This window comes from Diorhabda carinulata, chromosome 2 (genome assembly GCF_026250575.1).
Source record: "Diorhabda carinulata isolate Delta chromosome 2, icDioCari1.1, whole genome shotgun sequence".
Classification (NCBI taxonomy): Eukaryota; Metazoa; Arthropoda; class Insecta; order Coleoptera; family Chrysomelidae; genus Diorhabda; species Diorhabda carinulata.
Genome location: NC_079461.1, coordinates 27,563,968 through 27,588,588, shown reverse-complemented (window position 1 = coordinate 27,588,588; position 24,621 = coordinate 27,563,968). Strand labels below are relative to the sequence as shown.

General features: G+C 32.7%; 1 protein-coding gene across 10 annotated transcripts in view; it reads right to left on the bottom strand.

Annotated features, from left to right (window-relative positions):
* Window positions 1-24,621, bottom strand: part of LOC130904175 (dipeptidyl aminopeptidase-like protein 6) — a 214,741-nt gene that overhangs the window by 28,193 nt on the left and 161,927 nt on the right. For all 10 annotated transcript variants that reach the window (XM_057816775.1, XM_057816780.1, XM_057816777.1 and 7 more), the window contains 5 exons: window positions 16,294-16,508; window positions 11,496-11,695; window positions 11,112-11,215; window positions 2,120-2,249; window positions 853-1,082 (listed from right to left, as the gene is read on the bottom strand). In XM_057816775.1, the coding sequence (XP_057672758.1) occupies window positions 853-1,082; window positions 2,120-2,249; window positions 11,112-11,215; window positions 11,496-11,695; window positions 16,294-16,508 (879 nt within the window). The remainder of the gene's footprint in view (window positions 1-852; window positions 1,083-2,119; window positions 2,250-11,111; window positions 11,216-11,495; window positions 11,696-16,293; window positions 16,509-24,621) is intronic.

Here is a 24,621-nt window from a genome sequence, read left to right as displayed (position 1 = left end):
GGGCAAATGGACAAGGATCCAACACTTCTGAACATTCAACGTTTCATGCAGGACGGAGCTTCGCAGCACTACGCGTTACGTATGCAGAAGGACCTTAATGCTCATTTTGGACCACGATTTTATGATTAAAATCAAAATGTAAAGTGTCATGTATGATTCAAACCTGTTATAAAGCTTTATTTTAATCAGAAAAGTAATTGGTACTGTCTTTTTTATTGTTCATGTGAAGTTCGACCCCAAATGGTGCATTTACACATTTTCTTAAATCAGTACAGTCTTTTTTGTTGTTCGTGTGAAGTTTGAACGCCATATATTGTGTGTTGTGTATTGGTGTGTATTTATCAGCTGTTGCCAAAAGTTTGTCTAGCGATTTTTCACTAAGATAATGCGCCAGCTTGATGATGACTAATTTTTTGGCTCAACTCGAAACAGGAGTCAACTCTCAGGCAACATGTTTGCTGAATTTGACTCATTGTGACTTTTTCCTCTTTTCGAAACACTCCAATTTAAGTTACGAGCTGATTGGCACTATACAAAGTAATTCTCTCAAGGTATTGAGAAGTTTATGAAAAATTGGATTTATCATTGGCATGCTTGTATTGGTTCAAAAAATTGATTTAAAAGATTTTTATTAAAAACCCCAAAAATATTTTGTCTATTTTGTCTAGTCAAATTTGATCACAAGTAGTAGATTCCCTTGAAAAAATATTTATTGTGTAGTGCTCGTGAACTGCTGGTATCTAAACATTTACTCCACAATCCAATCGCCCGTTTTTAGAGACTTTACATCTACTCACACTCAAATAAACACTCATACACAATATTTGATGTGTAAACAGTAATTTTACTTACATAAAATGACTAACAGTATCCCAAAAAAGTATTTTCGAGACTTCATGCCTCCCATGACTCAATACTGCGATACGTTGTTGCGTAACAGTCACGTGTTTGATGTGAGTGTATGTTTCGCGACTTCCTTCTTGTACTGCCGCTAATAGCAGGTAACTGTCACCGTCCGGAGAGAATACTGGATGCTCTTGGATTTCAAGCCAAGATTGATCTCTGGCCCTCTCGGTATGTGTCTGTTAAAAATTGATTTTTTAAACATTTAGCGAGAATAAAAAATTAATAATTAACGATTTGAATTGAAAATTATTGAAAAGAACCTGAATGAAACCTTTGATGTATTTTGTATTGTATTGTATTTTTGAGAAACAATTCTACAGGTTGGGGTCATAAAACGTAAATATTTGAAAAATAGATTGAAAAGTGAATACGAGGTATGTCTATTAAATAACAAGACTTTGTGCCTAGAGGGTGCTCTAGACGGATGGGGTAAAAAACGAGTAGTGCGTTGGGTATCTAGATATCTTGTCTATGCACCTAACCAAAACATGTTTCCATCACTATTATAGTATTTGAATCTGAAATTTATCGTTAAATTGAAAAAAACTCCGATTAAGTTCTATAAATTATTGTAAGAGGCCTATGGGGACAATTATCTATCTCGTACGCGTGTTTTTGAATGGTATAAGTGCTTTCAATACAATTAGCGAGCCTTTCTCTGAACTACATTTTAATTCCTTTGTTAATTGCAACTTCTACGGATGAAGAAGTTCATTGCAAACTTTAAGACAGACGACTTCTCGTACAGACTGGATAAGACTCTCAATATTGTCTTCAGGCTTAAATACTCGAAGAGTGAACCTGTTTGTTCTAAACGCTTCACCTATATTTTAATTAAATTAGCACTTGGAACTTCAGTCATTGGCCGTATTCCATATGCAGACCAGTATAATCATCTTGTAACAATGTAAGAACAAGAGTTTTTGTAAAATGTACGTATGCAAAATGCGTCACGTTTCCCGTCGAAGTGATCCATTGTGAATAAAACTCCTTGATCGGATCTACCCAACGATATTCACCTCACCCAGCTTTTACCTCGCAATAAAGATGATACAATATGCATGTTCTATAGTGCCGTTTCGTCTGTAATTTTTTGAACACTATAATAATTAGACATTAACAATATTAATTTTTTGTGTTTATTTATTCAGTGACGTTAAGTAGTAATACAGTCAATAATATTTATTCAGCTGCTAATGAAAAGAATTCTTACTTCAATACAAGTCCAGTTAGGCGCTAAACATGCTGAAATGATGCTTAAATTTTGTGCTCTGTTGATCCACACTACTGATACTTGTGTATTTTTATGGCCGACCCAGCCTGCTGACGTTAGGTAATAATCACTGGAAAAAGTGAAAATGAATAAATCTCAAATATACCAAAATATCTTCTTGGTGAATTTCGCCTCATAAAAATAACAATCAACTCTATTGATGAAAATACTTAATATATCATAATTTCATTTCATCATAGATTTTAAAAGGTACCATCTATATTTCGGCCTTTATGGACTATTCAAAAATTTACACGCAAATATTTTTTGAAATCTTCTGGTTATCAATTATAAAGTTGGCTACTCACGGTACTGCAGCGTCGTACAATTTCGACGCATCCAACTAAATCGAATGCGATTGGATCGTGTGTATCCTTGAATTTTAGCCGCATGACCGATTTGTTTAAACTTTTCTTGTTCTAAAATTTATTTTCTCATAACTTTAAATGTCAAAAAAATTGCGGAAAATTTCAGCGAGAATTTTTTGAGTTGTGCAAGGAACAAGAGTATCTATGGAAGTGATCTAAATCACGACAGAAATGCACGAAGAAGGGCTATGAACATTTCAATTGAAAATTTTAGAGAGGTTAATAAAGAGGTAAACGAAGATTTTGTGAAAAAAAATTAATAATTTTAAAAAATCTTATAAAAGAGAACTAAAATCAGTAAAGAACTCAAGTAAGTCCGGAATGGGGACTGATGATATCTATAAACCGAAATTATGGTATTTTGAACTACTGTCCTTCCTATATGATTAAGATGTACCCGGGACAGCGATTTCCAACCTATCGGAGGAGGAAGAAGTAAGTAAATAAAAATATATTTGTTCACAGCTTTATTTTGCCATGGGACAGCTCCTTCATTGTTAAAATAAGACATAAATTATTTTTGCAGCCTGTGAATAATATTTGGCACTTAAAGACCTTTGTAGTTCAATTAAATATTCTGAATTCGAAGCCCTAATGTGAGTGTCCAGTTTCTTGATCCTCATTATCCAAATATTGTTGAGGGGTATATGGGTGATTCCATTATAACTGTGATATTCAATGTCCTGTATTGTTTTTTTGTACTAGTCATTAATTAATAATCAATTAATAAAAATTTTGTGTTAATTGAATAATTCTTAAGATATTTAAACATTATTTTTATACAATATAACTTGCCACTTAAAGAAAACTTATACTACATCACTTGAATGTCAGTACCGTGTCATGTCCATTCCTAGAATGTACCGATAAATTATTAATTTTTTTTGTCGTAACAAATGATTTAAACTAATTACCTTATAAATTCTAATGTTTATGATCAAACTGAGGAAAATTGATGCACTTGTTGTTTAATATCTTAAGTTACCATGTCAGTACCGTGGATAAATGAGTCAGTACCGTGGAACTCAAAATCCGACATTTGTGTCTTGCTCGTGATACTTTGAAGTTGTAGTAAATTCCTCTTAGAGTTTTATTTTTACAGTAAAATAGATGAATAATATGCATAAAAAAGTTAGAAAAGTTAAATTTTAAAATCTTGAAATTTTGAATACAAAAAATCACAGTTAGAACGGAATCACCCATATCCCTTCGGACTTTTCGTTCGCGAATAGTTATATAGAACGCAACACACCAGTAAGTACTATTTTTTCAATTGCGTTCAGATTAACATTAATGTCAATACGAAATATTCCTAATCTAGCTGTCAAAATTCCGAAAATATTTTATATTATACGACGCGCTGTTTCTAAAGAAATGGTTTCAGTAAATTTTCTCCTAATGAATAAGCGTCATCTCCAATAAAAACATAGGGTAGAGTTCGGTTGCTGTGTTCTATTTTTTCTGGCTTGGGTATATTTATTCTCCCAGAAATCAACTTTTCATAAAAGTCACTAGCTTTTAATACACTTACATCCATTTTGTTAATTTCAGTGACAATAGAAGATTTCGTAATTGGCATTTGCTATAGACATAAGTACCATACTATGGAAAGTTGTCGAAAGCCGCTCATGTGGTGATATTGATTGGCGCATCTATGTGTCTTTTTTTTAATCAAAGGAGTTAGTATTAACAGGTAAGTAGATTCATCCATCCGTAAGTAATTTCTATAGTCATCTGGATGCAGCTGTATTTCTTCGAATAAATTAACTTGACTCAGTGAACACCTTTCCTTGAGCCATTCTTTGCACCAAAATTTGCATTTCCTTTTAGTTTTAGTCTCATTTTTGGTTAAGCATAGAGCGGGAAACGTTAATAAAATTAAATCATTTTAATCTGACATAACCGAAAGCGAAGATTATACTGCGGCGCAGTATTGTGTGTCCCTGGTCAAGTTTCAACCAAATTGTACGATCTTGTCGTTCGAACCTGTCAAACGACGCCGCAGTACCGTGAGTGGCCAGCTTTAAAGCCGTCACTGATTCACTAAATTTAATCCTCATGTTAAAATCGTCGTCCAAATACTATTGAAGAATTTGCTTTTTATAAAAATGATATTTATTTAGCTGTACTGTCTTTTTTAGTCTGGTTTATTTGAAGTACTTTACTGTGAAGTGGAGTGGTGCTGCTGCTTCATCAAGAATCAGAGATAATAATTATTCATATTTCAAAGTTATTAAGTAGATGATCATACCACAAAAGCGACAAAATCATCGTCAAAATCGATTAAGATGTTGAAATTTCTGACGAAATTGCAAGAAAGGCAAAGCAAAACTTGGCAGAAAATAAAAACAGAGACTCATACGATAAAAGATAATTAAATGGTTTTCTTAAAATGCTGTAGAAAACATTAACTATAATCTCCCTAAGCTCTCTGTTGGCGAATTATTCGATTATAAAGAAGACTTGGTAAATGAAGTTAATATTTGCAGTTCTTTCAAATTATTTGAAGTAATAGTCGAAAGGATACCAAAGAAAAATATCTAGCGTGTTATTTAGAGAAAATATACTGAAATTTATACATGAGACACCAAATTGGTTAGCGCAATTGGTTGATGTTAGCAGCAAGAACTTGTGAATATATTAATCACAAATGTAGAAGTTATAAAATCAGTCTGTGTTGTAACGAGGCCAAATACCTAAGTCGACAAAAAAAGTTTTCACCATAGTTGATAAAGACGAAATGAAAAGTTAGGAGGTTATATTTATATAGGAGGTTTTATTTCTTCGTATCCACATGACTGATTAAAAAAATATTATATTTAACTAATATACTACACAACTGTCGAAGAAAATATATTTGAAGAAATTTTTTGTTTTTTCCTACAAAATTTCGGTTCAATCAACCCCGAAAAGTACAGTAATCGTTATTTACGTCGAAGGTCGGCAGCTGAAGCGCTTTGGTGGATGCAAGAGTAGCACAGCTGCTGAAGAATATGACACTGATGCTGAAGAAGAGGACAGCATAACCTCAAAAATAAGGTTTTAAGGTTATTGGCAAGCATATTGTTATGGTATGAATATATCCAAAATAAATTATTAAATAATAATAAGATATAAATAAAGCAATAAGTTCAGTTCTGTAATTTGGTTACTTAGAGCAGTTTATCACAATAAAATAAATAACATTCTTTATATTAAGTTTTGGCCAACACTATATTCTAAATTATTATTTAATTTTGACAAATCCTGTATAATCAAAGAATTTAATCCATAAATTGACAGATAAAAACAGGAGCACCAACTTCAAAAATTTGTGTGACATACCAACATAAATTTTAAGGTTATAAATGATAAAATATAAAAATTTTGACAACTGCAATGATAAAATTAATAACATAGGAATGAAATAAATACAACAAAGAAATTATAGAATAATATTATTTGAATAAAGTCACAATAATTTAAAAATTTAGAAATGACAATTTAGTAACTAACTTTTAAAATAAATATCATTGGTTAAAAGAAAAAAAAAAGTTTGTTTGAAAAAAAAACAATGAAGAAGAGAATCAACAAAAAAAAATTTTTTTGCAAGAGAAAAAAGAGTAAAATAATTTTAATTGAAATTTAAAAAAATTAAAATCTTGATAAAAAAGGCATAAAATATCCAAAGGATTGATAATTAATAATTGTATAAGTGTAGTAATAAGAAATTAGTGAAAACAATTAAATAAAGTGAAATAAGTGAGAATACTCACAAAGGAACAATTTCCAAGATAAAGAAGTTGTGAAAAGGAAAAGAACAGGAGTGGAACTACAGCGGAGTATCTGTTTATTCTGCAAGGCCGTAACAATTTCCAATTTAAAAAAAAAATATTAAAAATACAACATAACAAACACTTAAGGTACTGTTCTATTAAGTTTAAGTATTTCTTTTAGTATATAATATTTGAGTTCACATTTCCATATAATTTAGTTTCATGAGTGTAATTATGAGTATGAATGAATGAATGAATGTTTGTAAAATAAAATAATTGTAATAGCTAGTTAAGAAATTGTATATTTTGAATATTTTATTCATTATAAAGAACAGACCCGCTCTTAAAACTATTATAATCTGACCTTATAACCATAACAATTTATCGCAATAAAATTTTTTAATTTGACCTCACAATATAATACCCTGAGAATAAAAAAAATAATAATAACATAATAAAATAAAGAAATTCAAATAATTATTAATGGCGCCCAAATTAAAATCTGATTTTATTTAAAATAAAATTTATAAAAATAAACATTACACACTATAATACCATAACAATATGATCTGAATTGCACATTACAGAATTACCAATTTTGACTAAATGCAAATACCAGGATGGTTCCAAAAGAACCTGGCCCAACAAAGAAAGAACAAAAACTTTACTAAAGCATTATTAATATTTCAATAAACATATTGATAATGCTATAGTAAAGTTTTTTCTATTTTACAACCTGTACGACCACAAAATATATAGTTTAGGCACATAACAGTACTTCTAATAATAATTTTTAATTAAATATCATTCTCCTTTATTATTTTTTGGGTATTAAAAGTAAAAATACTTTAATTCCATTCATTATAGTACCATAAAATGCTCATTGAGCCTTTTTGATATCTTTTTTATTTATAGTTTCCACTAGATTTCTCGCGGAAAAATCAAATATATACTTTTTCGAAAGTGTTTTGAGTTGAAAGAAGCTTGAGATGCTATGATAATTAAAGATTTCAGGGGTTGAGTCTGCTCCTGCTACAGAGTTGATATAATCCAGTTGAAAACTCGCTCATAAAATGTCTCCGTTGAGAATAAGTGTGATGCGACTTGATTGTTTTCGAATTTCTTATAGTGGTCGGAATATAGAGGGTAGTACTTTTTCAAATTGATAAATTGGTCTATTCAACAATTTGTTATATGCGTATGCCCCTCAGTGAAATTATTCTCGTTTAATTAAAAGTATATGTTTAAATATTCGACAACAGGAAAATATACATGTACGCAAATATGATTGGCAAAACAAAGGGAGTCGCCCTCATTAAATGATAACATCAGAATCATAAACAAAGGAGACATAATAATTCTAGTGACAAATAAAAAGCTACAGAAATATTGGATCAGATGTCGATAACTCCATCTCAAAACAACATTTTAGACGTTCTCATCGACACTAATAAAAGTGTGCCAGAACTTAAAGTATTTAATAGTTATTTTCTAGGAACTATTTCTTCCTGAATTTATAAGGTATATTGAATATGAAAACAGCGTCGAATTTTTGTTTTGAGTTGAGCAGTTGTCCAGATTTACTTCCAGCAAGAGCAAACGATTCATTGAATGCTATTATGCAAGGTGTAAAAAGAACAATTTTTTATTGATCCATTCTTGGAAACAAAATCACTCTTGAACGTCGGCGAAGAAAGAAACGTTTTTTTTTTCAGAAGGACAGGTAGACCGCGTTTGAACTAAGGAAACAATGATATTAAAGAGTTTCATTACTAATAATTTTACGGATAAAAAACTACTTTACTGCACTTGTTCTTAGGATCGAACTATTACTGCACTTCATTCCAGTAAAATGGTGACGTATCAAATTTACTGCATATTTTTTCAGTTTTCCGTTGAAAAAACTAATGAAAATTTTTTTTACAAGTATCTATGAATAATGATTGACCTTATTCATAAATGCAAAAATCTCAAAATCGAAAAATTGACTTTACTGTGTTTAGAATTAAGACGGGCGAATAGTACTGAGGAATTGCAGCAACAAATAACTGAAGTAGTTCCACAATTTAAACTATTGAGGCAGTATCGTATAAGTGAAACTAAGTATACTTAACACAATACTTACATCACCACTCCAAAAACACTCACAATGACCTAACACGATATGGTTCAATGATGTGACTGATTTGAAACTCAATTCAAATGTCCATCCAAGTTCCCTCACGGAATGGAAAATAAAGGACAGTTACCATTTTTAGATACTTTAGTAATTAAGAATAGTGATAGACTAGAATTTGATGTATTTAGCAAAAACCCCGCTACGTTTAGGTAAGTCCCGGTTGATTCTTTTCATTGTATCCAACATACGATGGCCAGTTTCACTTTACATCAAAAGATACAATAAGCAAAGGTCTTAAGTTTAAGAGATAACTATGTAAAGCCACTTTTTTCAAAATCCAAATAAAAAATAAAGAAACTTTGCTCTGGTACCTCTCAATCTTGTCTATACTAAAGGATTCGAAGGAATTTTTAATACAGTAGGGTTAAAATTGGCTCATGAATCCAGCAGTATATTAAAATAATTGTTGGGTGATGGTGTATAAAGATAATATACCAAATTTGGAAAGAAATAATATCTATGAAATTAGTTCTAACGTTTGTGACAGGAAGTATGTTGGGCAGACTAAAAGATCTGTTAATGTCCGGTTTAAAGAGCACTAGCTCATTTAAAATATGGTTTGACCGAAAAATAGGAGTACTGCCGATCACACTGCCAGTCATGATCATAAAATAAACAAAAACCATGTGAGATTGTAAAAAAATGTATCCGACAATAAATTGTTATGAAGAGATTACTCTAAAGTCCAGTAGTTAAGAAAAGAATGTGAAATTTCCCCCCAAAGAGAAGATATTTTTGATATAGAGGAAGTGTTTAGTATGAATATCACCACTGGTTACAGAAATTCTAATTAAGTGAAACTTGGTTTGTCAAATTACTTTGGAAATTTCTGTCCTGTTTGTCTAATAATTGATTCAAATATTGTTTAAAATTTTATGTAATCTTTGACGTTTTCATCGGTAGTATCATCCTGCTTTACCTTAAAGAATTGCAGAATTATCTCTTAAAGTTAGTTGCGCCGATGGCGGCAGAAGTCAGAGCATATTATAAAATAATCTCAAATCAAAGAACTCCTGGTGGCCTTGACAAAATATGCAGATTCGGGAAAATATGAATATGCAAACAGAGACGATTGACGAATGTTAACGAGAAAGGAAATGGCAATTTCAGAGAGCATCATGAATACAAAAGGTTAAATGAACCGATTACGTTTTGGTTGAACTCGCCGAATATGGAACACAAAGTGTTATTTGGATATGCAAATTGTCTTTACATTAGTAGATAGCATAACAGAATAAAAGGAGATGTTCGTAACCTTAAATGTAGGTTCTTAATTTTGCAAGGACATACTTAAAATTATCTTTCAGAAGCACAATCAAATTAGTATGTCAAGAATTAAATAGAGTTAACAGGGTATATGAACTCTTCTATATAAGTTTTTGAGTGAACCTATAAGTGTCTTCCTTTATTTATTCATAACTGATTTTCTCATATTCCTAGCCCTCATTTAAGTGGTGGTTTATTTACATGTTTTAGTTTAAAAAACAGGGTCAACAGCTGTCCAACATGATTTTTTGGCTTCTACGTAAGTGGAACAAAAAAATAATCAATTTCAATTTTTTTAACAAGCGTTATCTCTTTCAAAATTATTAACATTACAACTAATACATTTGTCCCACCAGTATTTTCCCTGTTTTACTTATTTTGTACTAATTTGTGGAAATTATTATCACATCTTTGGTTTTTTTCTTAACCTTTCTAATGCTGTTGAATCGGTGTCCTCTCAAGCCTTTTTCCATTTGTGGAAATAAGAAGTCATACGGGATCAGGTCAAGCGAATACGGTATGTTGGACAGGGTAACTATGCTATTTGTAGACCAACCATTATCCTGACTGCCACAAATCTTTCTATGATTCTCCTGAACAAAACTCTGTCTTAACTTAGCACTTGAAATCAATAAAAAAGATCAGCATTCTTCTGATATTCAAATTGATTTGACGATATTTGAACGCTATTACAGTAGCGTCTTTCACTAACTTGACTGTCGCTTTGAAATTCAGTTTCATGCTGTTCGTTCAAAGTACATCATTAAGCTCATCTGAGTCTACTGCGAAATATAAACATCTCGTAATTGAATCCATAATCGGTTCTGTGTGATTTTCATCCAGTTTTATTGCATTCACTTAAAAACGTCGGATCATCTAGTGGATTTTACTAATCTCTCTAGTCTCTAATCCAAAATCTTTTCTTTCCAGGTTTCACCCGCAATCTAGCTAAGACATTAGCCCAGTTTCTAGCTCAGTTATTTGGAACTTTGCCCCTGAGAGAGGCCTAGCTTATCTTTCCATCTGTCTAAGTTCAATGCGTGCTTTATTTACAGAATGTTTTGTGAGCGTTTTCGCTCCATAAAAAAGTACTGACCATACCCATAGATCTATAGCCTTTGTTTTGAGGCACATTGAGATATTCGATTGGCAGATATGTTTTAGTTTAACAAATTTATTCCATGTCAAACCCAAGCCCGACATATTCCAATTCGATATTCTTTCTGATTGTCAGTCAGAACCATAAGATAATCTACATTTACTTGAATTACTGCGTACTACTCTACCCGCAGTAATGCCAGTTCCCGTAGTAGATAATCATTGTCTAGCAATATATTCCCAAATCTACATAAATAGATACTTACAGATCTAGTAAGGCTTTCGGTGGTTGAACAAGATGATATTCTAATGAGGTTATATTTGAAATATCTACAATCCAAAGTTGTACTGACGGTATAGGAGTCCCCGGCTGAAAAAAAAGATAAATCGGATTATAATAAAAATTGACAAACCTAGAACCTCTTTTTACGGTAGCTCTTTGAAAATATATCCAAATATCACATAAATGGCGATAATCGTGTCAATGCAACTATAAGTTCTCAAGAAATGATACCACGAAAAGTTTAAGTGAGTTTTATTTTGATAACGGGTTAATGAAAACATAATCAATTTATTTTTAAATTTACAAATTTTAGAATAATGAAAATGAGAGATTTTACTGAATTATTGTGCTTTAATTCAAAACTTACCGTTGGGTACCTTAATGTTCTGGAAGAAGGGAACGAGGGGGCCCTTTGGTAAGCCCCCGCGGATCCTAAAACGGATCCAGCATTAAATTGGAACCATGGAAAATTCATGGTACCTACTTGACTATCGTTGAATGTGGCATATAATAGGTGGGTTCCATCGTAGGAACTCCACAAGGCCTCTGGACTTTGTAAAATATCCTCTGAAATAAACGAACAAATGAATTGCATTTTGAAACTTGAGAAAATTCATTCAGTAGTAATTTACAAAACGGCGGAGCTATAGTTTAAGTTTTAGCTACGGGGAAAGGCTCTTTCACACTTTCTTAACGGAACTGTGTACGAAAACGTACCGTGTGTAAACGTACCATATATTTTTTAATGTAAGCTGTCACAGAAGATATTTTGTAGCAGCACGATTTTGTATGGCAACGAAAAGACAAGCGAATACTAGTGTGCTACGGAAGTTAGTATATTCGAAAGATTTGTAAATTCTAGAGAATTATACGAATTGAAATTGATAATTAACTAATAATTACACATATAAAGAAATATGTGCAATTGAACAATGCGTCCAGTTCAAAGTTGTAAACAAGAGATTATCATCCATCAGCCAACCAGCCATTAAAAATATGAGCTCCAAAGTTTAACCTGGATGAAGAATTGCTAAGAAAGTTGAATAAACTAGACATAACCAGAAAAGTTACAACTCTCCATGGGTTTCGGGATACATTGGAGTTGCTGATGTAGGGGCAGGTAAACCCTCCTAAGATCTAAGCCTTTCCGTGTAGTCGACTACAGAACAATAGAAAAAAAATTAGAAAAAAATATACGGGAAACAACAGTTTAAGGAAGAGCCTATAAAGGTTAGACAGGCAAAGATACTTCGAGAAACCTATAACCAAAAGAGATCTATTGAATGTATCAACAATTGCGTCCATAATGGAAACCTCGTAATGCTAGGCTTAGCAAAGGATGCGAGGCGTTTATTCTGTTATATAGAGGACGAAACCTCAATATACATTCTTTTTAGCGTCAGATACGAAACTCCAAAACATTACATCAAGAAGCGTGTGAGGAGGATATTTGGAGGAGAGGCCAAAGCTATCGATTGATAACTGTCCAAAAAATAACAAAACGTAGATAAATATTTTTCATTCTATGCATGGTTGCTCAATATAACCATCCATATTTCAAAATTTAGCTCGAAATCGTTTTCTATCACTTAATAATGGTCCAGGAACCAGTTACAAATTCAGTCAATTGTTTCTTCTCGAGCGAAACTTCCTAAAATGCTTTAGAAATTCATATTATGAATACTTGCGACCGTCAGCTGCGACTCGATTTAAAATTTGTCAGATTATAATTCACCTATTTTGAAAGAAAAACAAAGTCAGGTGACTATAACATGTTGGTCAGCTTGCTGTGTGAACATGAAAAGTAAAATTATATTTTCAATGGCTTCGTCTCAACTAAGAATTCACCTGGTTTTTGTCATGTCAGGTTGCTGTATCTCAGTGAAAATTTTCCGTAGGAGGCTGCCACTGCGCGCCCCACCCATGGAATCACAGCTGACGGTCCCGAGTATTCATAATATGTATTTCACGAATTTTCGATTGGGATGGACTTGGCCATGGAAATCTTTGGAAAGCTTTGAATTACTGCCCGTATCATTAAATCTGAATTTTCTTATTTTTCGTGATTTTCTGTGAAGCCATATCAACATTAACAATAAGCGTATTTGGAACTGGTGCTGTGGCACATAAGATACAAAGCTTAGTGTCTTCTGAAACGTGTACCTAGTAAACTTTCAATAAAATACTGCTTCACTTGTACAGGGTAACGGGGTAACATAAAAAAAAACAAAGAGCATAATAAAGAACATATGCTTCGTAAAATGAAACTAAGTATTCCATAATCATATCATTTGTCTCGAATTTCACTGATATGGGTTTCTTGAAGGTAGCTTATAACCATACAGTATCGTTCGTTAGTTAAGTCGGTAAGTTAAGTTTTTTGTGGATAGTTTTATATCTAAATCTTGGACTAATCGGAAAATAAATATTTTTGTGTATTGATGCCATTCTTGATAAAAATATCTTAGATAAAACTTTCGCTAACTTTTATTTAGTAAATAACTTTGTTGATAAATGTCTGTTTTATCATATTTTAGTTTATATACACAGATTAAATTTTTCTAAGCGAGTTAAATACTTACTATGAAACTTCGACAATCTGTTATGCGTCGTAACGAGATTGATATTTTATTGAGTGATATAGGATGGGTATCAGAATTGTTTCGTACATATATTTTGAATAGGTTCCTTAAACTTCAAAATATTTATATTTATTCCATTTATATTCAATAATCATCAGCCATAAGTCTATTTCGAAAGATCATCTGATACACACAATAATTTTCATATGGGGAAACCATTTTGCAATAAAAGGTCACATATGAAAAAGCTCTTGTTAAGGTGGATGCTGCGATTGTTTAATACTGAACAAAAGCTCGGTCACATTGATAATGCAAACCATTGTTTGGACATTTTCAAATGTGATCCAAGTAAATTTTTTTGATATGTCACAGAAAATAAAACTTAAGCAAATCATTGGAAAAGTTAATTATATCACGCGAATTGAGGAGACTAGTGAAAATGACAATCGGAAAGTACATTCACTTTAGAGAGCAGTATTTCTAACCAATTTGAGGTAGAAAAAGACAAGAAGACCCATTATCCACAACTCTTAGCTGAGTTCAGGAATTTTTACTAAGAGGAAGTGGTATAAAAAGCAAATAATTAATTTATAGACATAAACATCAATAGACAATAATAAAATCGATATTATTATACAGGGTGGACCAGAAAGGTGTAAGATTTTACAAACTCTCTTGCGTTTGAACGTTATGAGAGCTGCGCTAGTGGTGGGGATGAGTATCTCGGTTCTCGGAAATTTAGTCGCGATAAACCACTTCACCGGAGCGTAACGTGCATTAAACATTATTTAAAAAATGGCGATTAGTGCTCTCTTCTCGGCGTTTGTTTCGACGTGAGTTTGGATTACATGACATAAATCAGTGTCCGAGGGAAAGTGTCAGAAAGTTCTAAGCTACTGGTTCGGCTCTCAATCAGAAGTGTACGGGACGCCCAAGATCAACAAGAACGGAAGACACAATTCAACAAGTTAGAGATTCAGCTCAACGTAATCCTGGTCTATCGATTCGCTAGCGATCAGCCGAACTTGTGGTATCCAGAACATCTTTGCGGCGCATTTTGTCGAAAGATCTGATTTGAAATTCAACTTGTGAAGAAATTAGAGCCAAATATTTAATTTCAAGACAAGTTTTTATTGGAATAATCTTGGAACGCTTTCAGAGTTTTAAAAATATTCTGTTCCCCGACGAAGTATATTTTCATTTAAATGGGCATGTCAGTAGACAGAATTGCCGTTACTGGGTTGTAGGGAACCCACGTGCAAAACACCAAAAGCCTCTGAATTTGCCGAAAGTAACCGTTTGGGCGGCCATATCAGCGCACGGAATTATTGGACCCTATTTCCTTCAAAATCAACAGGGGCAACCTGTCCCTGTAAATTCTAAATGATACATAGTCATTTTAAGAGATTTTTTATTTCTGCAACTGCAACGATTTGAAGCCTACAATCGTACGACATGGTTTTAACTAGATGGCGCAATATGTCATACTTCTAATGCCTCTTTGGCGGTCGTAAACAAAAGGTTTGCTGGGAAACTGATATCTCGCTGAGGTGACATTGCATGGTCGCGTAGAAGTCCGCACCTAACACCACCGGATTTTTTTATGTGGTGATACTAGAAAAGTAGAGTCTACTCCAATAACACAGTCACGTTTAATCAGTTTAGGAGCAATATCCGACAAGAAATAGCAGCTATTATCCGCGCAATGTGCCAGCAAGTTTTTATGAATTGGAGATTTAGATTCGAGGAGTGTTTGCAGCGCGATGGTGCACACCTACATGATGTTTTTTTTAAGAAATGCAAATAAAAAAATTGTGTGTGGATTATATTTAGTTTTTTTATTATTATTTTTTTTTTTAAATTCGCAAAGCTTCCTGGCTCTCCCTGTATAATGTAATGGAAATAACAACTACACAATAGAAAAACTGAAATCGAATATTTGGGAGTCAGTATCACAAATAAAGGAGACGAAGAGAAGGAAATAGAAAAAATAGCATGAAGAATAAACAAAAGAACGCAAAATTAACTGAAATATGGGAACGTGAAATGTTCAGAAAGATTTATGGTGGAATAAAAGAAAATATAGTGTACAGAAGAACAAACAAAAAACTATTTGTATTGTATAAGCATCCAAGTATGGTCGAATCGGTGGATTGACTTACGAGAAAAGTACATAGAGTCTGAAAGCATGAAGTTTTTCACAAATGGTACTCGTGTGACGCAATTATAAGAAAGGACATTCAAAAATTCGATCCGTTAAGAAACTTCCATGTTCTTAGGAGTGAATGCATCTTCATAAATCAGAAAGCAAAATACAGGAGCAGCAATGAATACTTCTTCGCCTACAAGGTGATGGTCACAGTCTTTTAGAATTCGCATTAGTTGGAGAACAAAGTTTTGTAACATCACAACATTGAGACTACTCATTCTCCGCCATTCACCGATTCCTATCTGTCCTCAAACTTTAAAAAAATGTCTGGATAGAAAACGAAGTGATTCAGAAATTCACTCTTTAATCCAACCAGAACCATTGTTCTGAATACTACAACAAATAATGCGCGTCCATCATTTGGATATACTTACCTTGGTATAACCAATCTGGAATCCCGTTGTAGATAATATCCGGTTGACCCGTAAAGGTTATCCTGGTATCAGATTCATCTGTAGGGGATTTTCTATGGTAAATGTCGTTATTAAATACTATTAATAATGACGTGGTGTCTCCTAACCAAGTGACATATTGTAGGCGTTCAGGTTGCGCTTTCGGTGACGCTTCTAACCGAACTGGAATGTGATGACTGTAAAAGAAAAATCGTCAAGACCTAAAAGTTCTATTGATTTGTATAAAAAATACAAGCAGGTTAGTTTCATGGAAGTTAAGTTTGGTAATAGTCGGTAAAAATATAATTGGAAAAGTATCGTTCTTCACTCATTTCATCTTCTATTTTTTTTAGTGTTTACTGTCATTCAAGAGTATCCTATTCAACATTATTCATATTTTATCCTTTGCGTTTTCTCGGACATATTTTGATAGAGTATACTTACGAAATGACATGTATAAAATAACAATGATAAAGGTTAAATAAGAATTGTCTCCTAATTATTTCTCTATCAATTTATTCGGGACACCATCCTATATATTTGTTGTATGTTGTATCCAAACGATATTCTTATTATTCGTCATGTTTTATTTCCCAATTTTCATTAAAAATGTACACCCATAACTTGTTCACTACTATACAGAGATGCTATGGCGAACGTTCCATGTAATTAAAGAAGCCTCTGCATGCAAAGTTTCTGATTCAGGAAAGAGTCGTAAAAATCTTGATATATATTCATTCAGTAGCGTACATGTAATGATCTATTAGTCTGTAAATTCATTATAATGAACAATCGTACGATATTTGTCAATTGGTTACGTTCTTCAAAGTAAACCATGGAGTTTAGAAAAAGAGGTGATACATCTCCATACACTTCTACATATCAGATACAGGTTCCGAAATGTTGAACATCAATGATACTTTTTTTGTCACTAGATGCTCACACAGCACAGCAGTGCTAAACTAACCTTCTGTATATCATCCAAGGTGTTTTTTAGTAATATCAGTTTGGCGATGTTTACATAATAACTGAGACTTCGTCCATATTTTCGCTGTGCCACATCTGTTTCTTCTGGTGTTTGTTGGGTATGTTATGGCTACGTCGACGAGAAGGACTGAAAGTACTTTTCTCACACGACATGTGTGTTATTCGTCACCTATCTATTGGTGATAATAGAACTAGCGTAGTAATTGTAATTTTCTAGCACCTTCTGGGGCTGGTTTGTAAAAAACGTTTCAAAAATAAGAGAGAAGATCGACTTTTGAATAGCACCGAATAGTTCTAAAGTCTATCGAAGAAAATTGGTAAACCGAAATAATGATCAGTGCGTGATCATTACGTGAACATCCCGAGCAAATGTGGCGCGGTATCGTTATTGGTCCAAATCAGAGGAACCATAATATATTACATATATCTCCGCGTGGGAGAAGCGAGTTCTGCAACGCTGCAGAAGTCGGTAGATAAGGTGTAGTACAAGAACGGCAACGTAATATCATACTGCAGTGAGATTGTTTGTATTTGTCTGTTCCTCAATTTTCTTGAACATCTCTGACACGGAGATTGATGATAAAGTTGTTGAAATTAGCCATACTCCGCCTAAGAAGAGAACTAAAAATCTTTATTTTAAAGCTAGCGAAAAACAAATTATTGGGAATATTTATGAAAATGAAATGGAAGGGAATGATGACAAGACTGTTGATGACGTTACTTCTTAAACGTCCAATATTTCGGGAATATCTTGTTCAAGTGTCTACCGAATCCTTCGTGAGTATACAGCCAATCATTTAGTGGCTGACCCAAAAAAAATTTGCAATTCAATCGATGATTTCGATAAGAGCGCCATCAGAAGATTTTTCTTTCAAAATGAGTTACCTGCAGTGGATAAAGTTCTAAGAGTAGTTAATGAAGGTAAGGACTTGCCGGAATTTGAAAGATCAACATTTTATAATTTATCAAAAGAAATGGGAATTCAATATAAAAATCGAGGAAGAAGCAGTTTATTATCAGAAAACGCAGATACTTTATGAGAATTTTTATGAGTATTTGAATCGAAAAAAAAAACAGGGGACTATCACGAGAAGATGGGGGGGATCTTTTCTGAAAATTGGTTTTCGAAAACTCTACCGAAGCTTGAAGAGAACTTTGTTGTCGTATTAGACAATGCTTCGTATCACACGAGGAAATTTGAAAAATTTCAAACAAGGGCTACAAGTGAAGCAGGTATTAAAAAATGGCTTACTTCTAAAAATATCGATTTTGATGATACGATAGTTAAGACATAGCTTTTACAAATTGTCAAAGAGCTTAAAAATAAGTATAACTAAAACGTAATTGATGAGATAGCCGCAACAAAACCATTTTACGATAAGCGTCCTACTATTCTGAATTCAATCCCATTGAGTTGATCTGGGCAAATGTGAAACAATATGTTGCAGCAGAAAATAAAACAAATGAATATTTTTATGGCTCTATACAAATAAATACACTGATAAGAGGAAAAAAGTGTATTCAACATGTCCAGGAATAGGCTGAAAGCAAAATTTGAAATAGAGAGAGGGAGAATGAAAGAGAAATGCTTGATTGTCAAAAAATTATCACAATTTGTAGACAAAAGCTTATAAAAACATAAAAACAATTAAATAAAGATACAAATAGAATAAAATTTCAATATACAGAATAAAACTGAAATTAAATATTATTATTAGAATAGAATTCCAGGAAATATGCTCTCAAATTATTGCGGAATGCGTGAAAGGACGATATCGATTTTATGTCAATTGGCAAGTGATTGTGCATTTTTTCTACATTGTAAAATACTGAGCCCTTAGCTAATCGAACGTGGAGTAGGTAGTTAAAGGTCGTGATCGGCGCTCTTGAGTGGATAGCCGTGCAACGATATTTCTGAAATTGGAGAACCTTACTTATGAATTAGGCAATCGGATTCAAAGATGAATAAGGAAAGACGAGTCATAATTTTTAATCTTTTAAAGAAGTTCATGCAGTGAGCCCTGTAAATATCTAACAGCTCTATTTGCAGTTTGAGCATTCGCTCAAATTGAGTCGCACCACACGTACCCCAGAAGGGAAGGGCATATCTGAGATGCGTCTCAATAAGAGCATAATAGACTGTTAAGAAGGTGGATAAGTTCAGTTCTTTGGAAAGTAATTTCAGCGCATAACAGGTGACACTTAATTTTTTAGATAAGGCAGCAATGTGTAACTCCCATTTCAAGGAATTGTCTACAACAGCACTAAGAATTTCACAGATTCAACAACGTTTATGGTGGTGTTGTTTGATAAAAAATGCTGCAATGTATTTTTGTATGATAGAACTTTGGTTTTAGGAACATTGAGACAGAAAAAATTAGTATCGCTCTATGATTTAAGGGTAATTAGGTCACTAGATATGGTCCTATGAAATGCCGTGCCCTGCAAATAGAAAAATTTTACCACTGATGTCTAGATTGACCCTGTCGTTTATAAACAGAAGAAACAAAATAGTGCCTAGTACTGAGCCTTGAGACACTCCACATTCTATTGGTTGGCAAGCTGACATCATTGTATCAACCCTTACAAGCTGACTTTTGTTGGTAAGGTACGACTTTAACTATGCGAGAGGTGTTCCCCTGAAACGGTAGTACTGCAATTTTTTGATAAAAATATTATGATTAACACAATCGAAAACCTTAGAAAAATTACAAAAAGTTGTTGCAGAGGAGTGATGACTGTATAGGCTAGAGTACACATTAATAAGGCGGGGGAATATAACATCATTTGTGGATTTGTTACTTAAAAACCCAAATTGATGGATAGTAAGTATTTTATATTTGAACAGAAATGATAAAAGCCTCTTTTTAAGCAATCTTTCTATGATCTTAAATAACATGGGAAGGAGTGCGATTGGGCGATATTTCGATGCTTGATTTTCATCTCTTTTATTATGCAGAGATATAATTATAGCCGTCTTAAGGCAATTGGGAAAAGTGCCATTTTGAAATGAAACGTTAATTAGTGGTAGGTGATTAAATATGCAATCGAGTGGATTCGAAAACATTTTTAATTTAAGTCATCAATTATACTGCGAAGCTGTGCTAAAACTACGGACATAAAGAGAAAGCTGTGTAAGTTAGCATCAGGGAGATATGAAAGCGGAGCATGAGAAGGGGTTATAGAATTCGAAAAATTATTGGCTACATTCACAAAGTAATTATTAAGGTTATCAGGTGAAGTAGAGATTATGCTCGATGATGAAGAAAGAAGAAATATTGATATTGACATTGATGTACAAGTTGAACCCTTTTTTATAAATGTAGACGCCAGTGGAAGCTGAATGTCATCTGATGAGAAATAAGAAAATGTGTCTATTAAGGAAGAAAATGAAGATTTTATTTCAATGTTTGATACACATTTTTTTATTTCTGTATTAGGTGTTAGCAATAAAATCCTATACACGTTTACATTATATATTTATTAAATGATCAGTTTGGCCGTTTTCATCCCTGATCAAGTGTTTTGGTTTACTAGTTTTCTTCAACAAATGGACTTTAATATTAATATGTTACACATTAATTCAACTGGAATGCTGAATCTTACAAATCCAACCTATTAAAACGACTTGCAATTGCCTCAATGACGTTTCCTTCCTTTTATATTATATATATTTCCCTTTGTTTGAATATTGATAATCATACATCAATTAGCTCTGCTTTTCATGCTTTTTACAACGCTATTTAGGATGATCAATTGAACTCCCTCTGTCTGTATGGTACAAATGTTGTTTTCCAAATTACTCTAATATTCATGATTTTAAAAATATATGCTCTCAAAGGTAGAAAAGTTAGCGTAGCGGGTTTTCATACTTCAATCCGATTTCGACTACATTTTTATGAAAAAACTTGCACTGCAACTTCTTCTAAATTAATAATTGGAAAATATATAAAAATATGAAATATAATTCTTTGCAAACCACACTTTATAAAGAATTAAAAGTGTACTAAAAAATGAAAAATAAGGACACGATAAAGATCGTGGTGGACGTCATTCGTTTGTTACGAATGACGTGCAAAGTTTTATTTATAATATTATTACCATATACAGGACCGTTGCTTGCTGAATAATTGAAATGATAAAAAAATTTGTTATTTTGAATATATATGTTCTATTATTCAATGTTATATTATAAAATTTTTTTACTCTATATTCATAAAGTATCATTCTCGAGATTTAAAGTACTTTTAAATTGTCCTATCTCTCACGACCTTTATCCTATCAGAAATTCAAAAAAGCATTAGACTGGGGTTCAAGCTACTTCAATTGATTTTTCAATCTCCTTAAAAGGACTTTGCAGATATATCGATGATGTATCTATCACTTGCTTATCACTTTGGTCAGTATGTTATTATTAGCTGTAAGATATTCATTTTAAATACACAAACGTGTATTATACTGTTCCTCAACCCACAACCATGCTTTCCTTGCGTGTAGTGTTGAGATTCTGATTACCTACATTTTTCTTCATTCTTTATTTTTTCTTTAACACAACGGCGGTTCGCATTATTCACTTGCTAGGTAATTACTATTTTTAAATGTATCAGGAGTTATCAGATTGACCTTGTGGTTTTTTTTTCATTAATCTCTATCAATGTTAATGATTCGTGCGAAAATATATCACTAAAGCTTTGAGTACAAGGTTTAAGTTTGGACTAACCGATTTTTATATAATATCGTAGTATTTTGAAAGAACTTATTGGAGGTGATTCAGAAACGGAAATTAGTTAATACAATATTGTTACTTCCATAATGGTATTCGTGTTTTCTCTTTTTGCTAGGAAATTGGCAACTTTTCTTAATTTTTATCGGCAGCTTTCCATTTCCATTAAGTATATGAATTTAAGTAGCGTGGTATTATTTATATTACAGTGTTTATAAATAGTATGTATCTAGTAGAAGGAATACAGTAATATATAATAGAAATGACTCTAAAAGTTTCAAAATATTCTATCTACCCCATCATCAAAATCAGAAGTTTTAGCCAACTTCATCTTCAGCCCTGCTTGTAATTACGACTAGTGATAGGTAAAACAAGACCAGGCTGGGTTGGGCTGATCTAGCTTACGTGATCTTGAAGTTTTGGCCTCCCAGGTTTTGGTCCTGGTCTTACTGGAAAAGTATTGGGTGTCTTCTTTTGAGACACATCTCCAACATTGTTAATTTGTATACAAAAATTTGTTATTCTGTGAATTATGACATTGACCTTTCATTTGTCATTAGTGTTTTTCTAGTTGTTGCCTCATTTATTTTCTGCAGATACGTTTTGTAATTTTTTTCCTATCTTCGCATTTTCTGCTTTTTTCTTCTATAATTGCCTCTTCTCAGCATTGATTTATTTTTGTCATTGAGGTCTGCTGTGCACTCATCATCAAGCCATTTTTCTTTTCGCCTTCTGAATCTTTCTCCATTCCTTTTCAATTGATTATTTTTTCAGTTATCCTTCCCCCTATATTTCAAATTGATGTGCTACATTTTTTATTTCAGTATTTTAACGTCATATCTCCATTCAGACTCAATTTTATGACTTATCGGAAGTTTTTGTTTGAGTATTGTTACGACCAATGAGTGGTCACTATTGGGGCCTGCTCCGCTAAAGGCACTACAGTCTTTAATAGCTTTAACATGTTTCTCACATATATATCTCATAAATCGATTTGATTTTTTGTCCTACCGACTGGGGATATCCATGTAATACCACCAATTATAGTGAATCATTGATAATGAATTAAACACCAAATGCATAGATTTAAATCATGTTCTCGATTTTATAGGATCCAAACATTGCCAAAAAAATCCAAAATTTTTCATTGAAATTTCATATTCCTCAAGTTTGCATATTTCTAGCTTTCAATCAAGAGAACCGGACATATGTCTCTCCCAAAAGCGTATAAAAAGTAGCCGCTACTGTACTTTCTTTCACTCTTTTTGACCGATTTAGAAATTACAATCTTTATGAATGCAAATGAATGAAAAACCGTGAATATTATAAAGGAGGTCGTAAAAAACATGTTTTTTTAATATAAACTCACAAGAGGACACACCCTGACAAGGTAACTACGCACTTCATAAGCAAGTGCCGAGTTACACATCAGGGCCAGCTGTAAAGAAGGGGAAGGACTACTCAGATTAAATCTTCCCGAGGGAGGTTGTAAAGGGTTCATCCAAGACAGCGAAAACACACACATTCAGATGCCCAGATAATTAAGAAGACAAGAGTGTATGGCCCACAGGCTAACTCTTAAACGGACTGAAGAAGAAAAAAAAAGATCTCTCAGAATATAGAGCTTAGAGGATAGAAAGGAGTCTACGCGCGAAACTGTGACGCAAACGAGGATGAAAAACTGTCAGAATGACAGAGGTGGTGGAATGTCCTCTTTCGCATCCATCAGCGGATTTATCCAGGTGGATGCATAAAGGGTCTAGCTTTCTTACACGTGCAAGTGTGTGGGTGTTTTGGAAGAACAATCGCAAAATTTGAAAAATAAGCATCATTAGTCTCTAGGTTATAAAAGGGTCTGAGAATTTTATCACATAGCACAGGGAAAACTTTCTTTTGCAAAACAAAACACTAATTTCAAATTCAGTAAAAGAGATAATGTAGGTACTGAAGAATTCACATTGAAATTCGATAAAATGACTAAAAAAGACTTAAGTAAAATGTATCTACTTTATAAATGTAATGATGCTACGAATTATTTAATTGATGATTGCTGCGTATTATGGAAGTGAAACAACTAAGAAAAAAATATTTTGTGGTTGAAAAATATTTTTATTTTGATATTCAAGGTGTAAGGGATCTATTAATTGATCTAAAATTATGCAAGTTTTCAATTTTGATAAAGAGCGAAAGAAAATCGTTTATAATGGTCTTAGAAGTGAAAATTTTGAGAAATGTGATATTCAAAGTAACGCAACAAATTGATAGTTTGCCAGTTAAACTTTGAAAAATGTAGTGTTCCGAAATTATTTGATTAGAAATAAACATTGAATTTTCTCAAATCTCTGTACAAGTATCTAATAAATAACAAAATCATATAAAATGTATAAATATTGAGGCTTAAAACCGACGATAACAGTACAAAAATTGCATGCAATTTCAACCAACTGGTCATAAAAGAAGTCATATCCACTTCTGATTCATCAATCTTAGTCACGTTTCCGCGATTCGCCAAGATTTTTTATCGATTGCATGTCACTTCATGGTTATTGAAAATTGAGTTTCTCATCTGGTGTATTCATTTTTTTGTAAGGTTTTCTTTT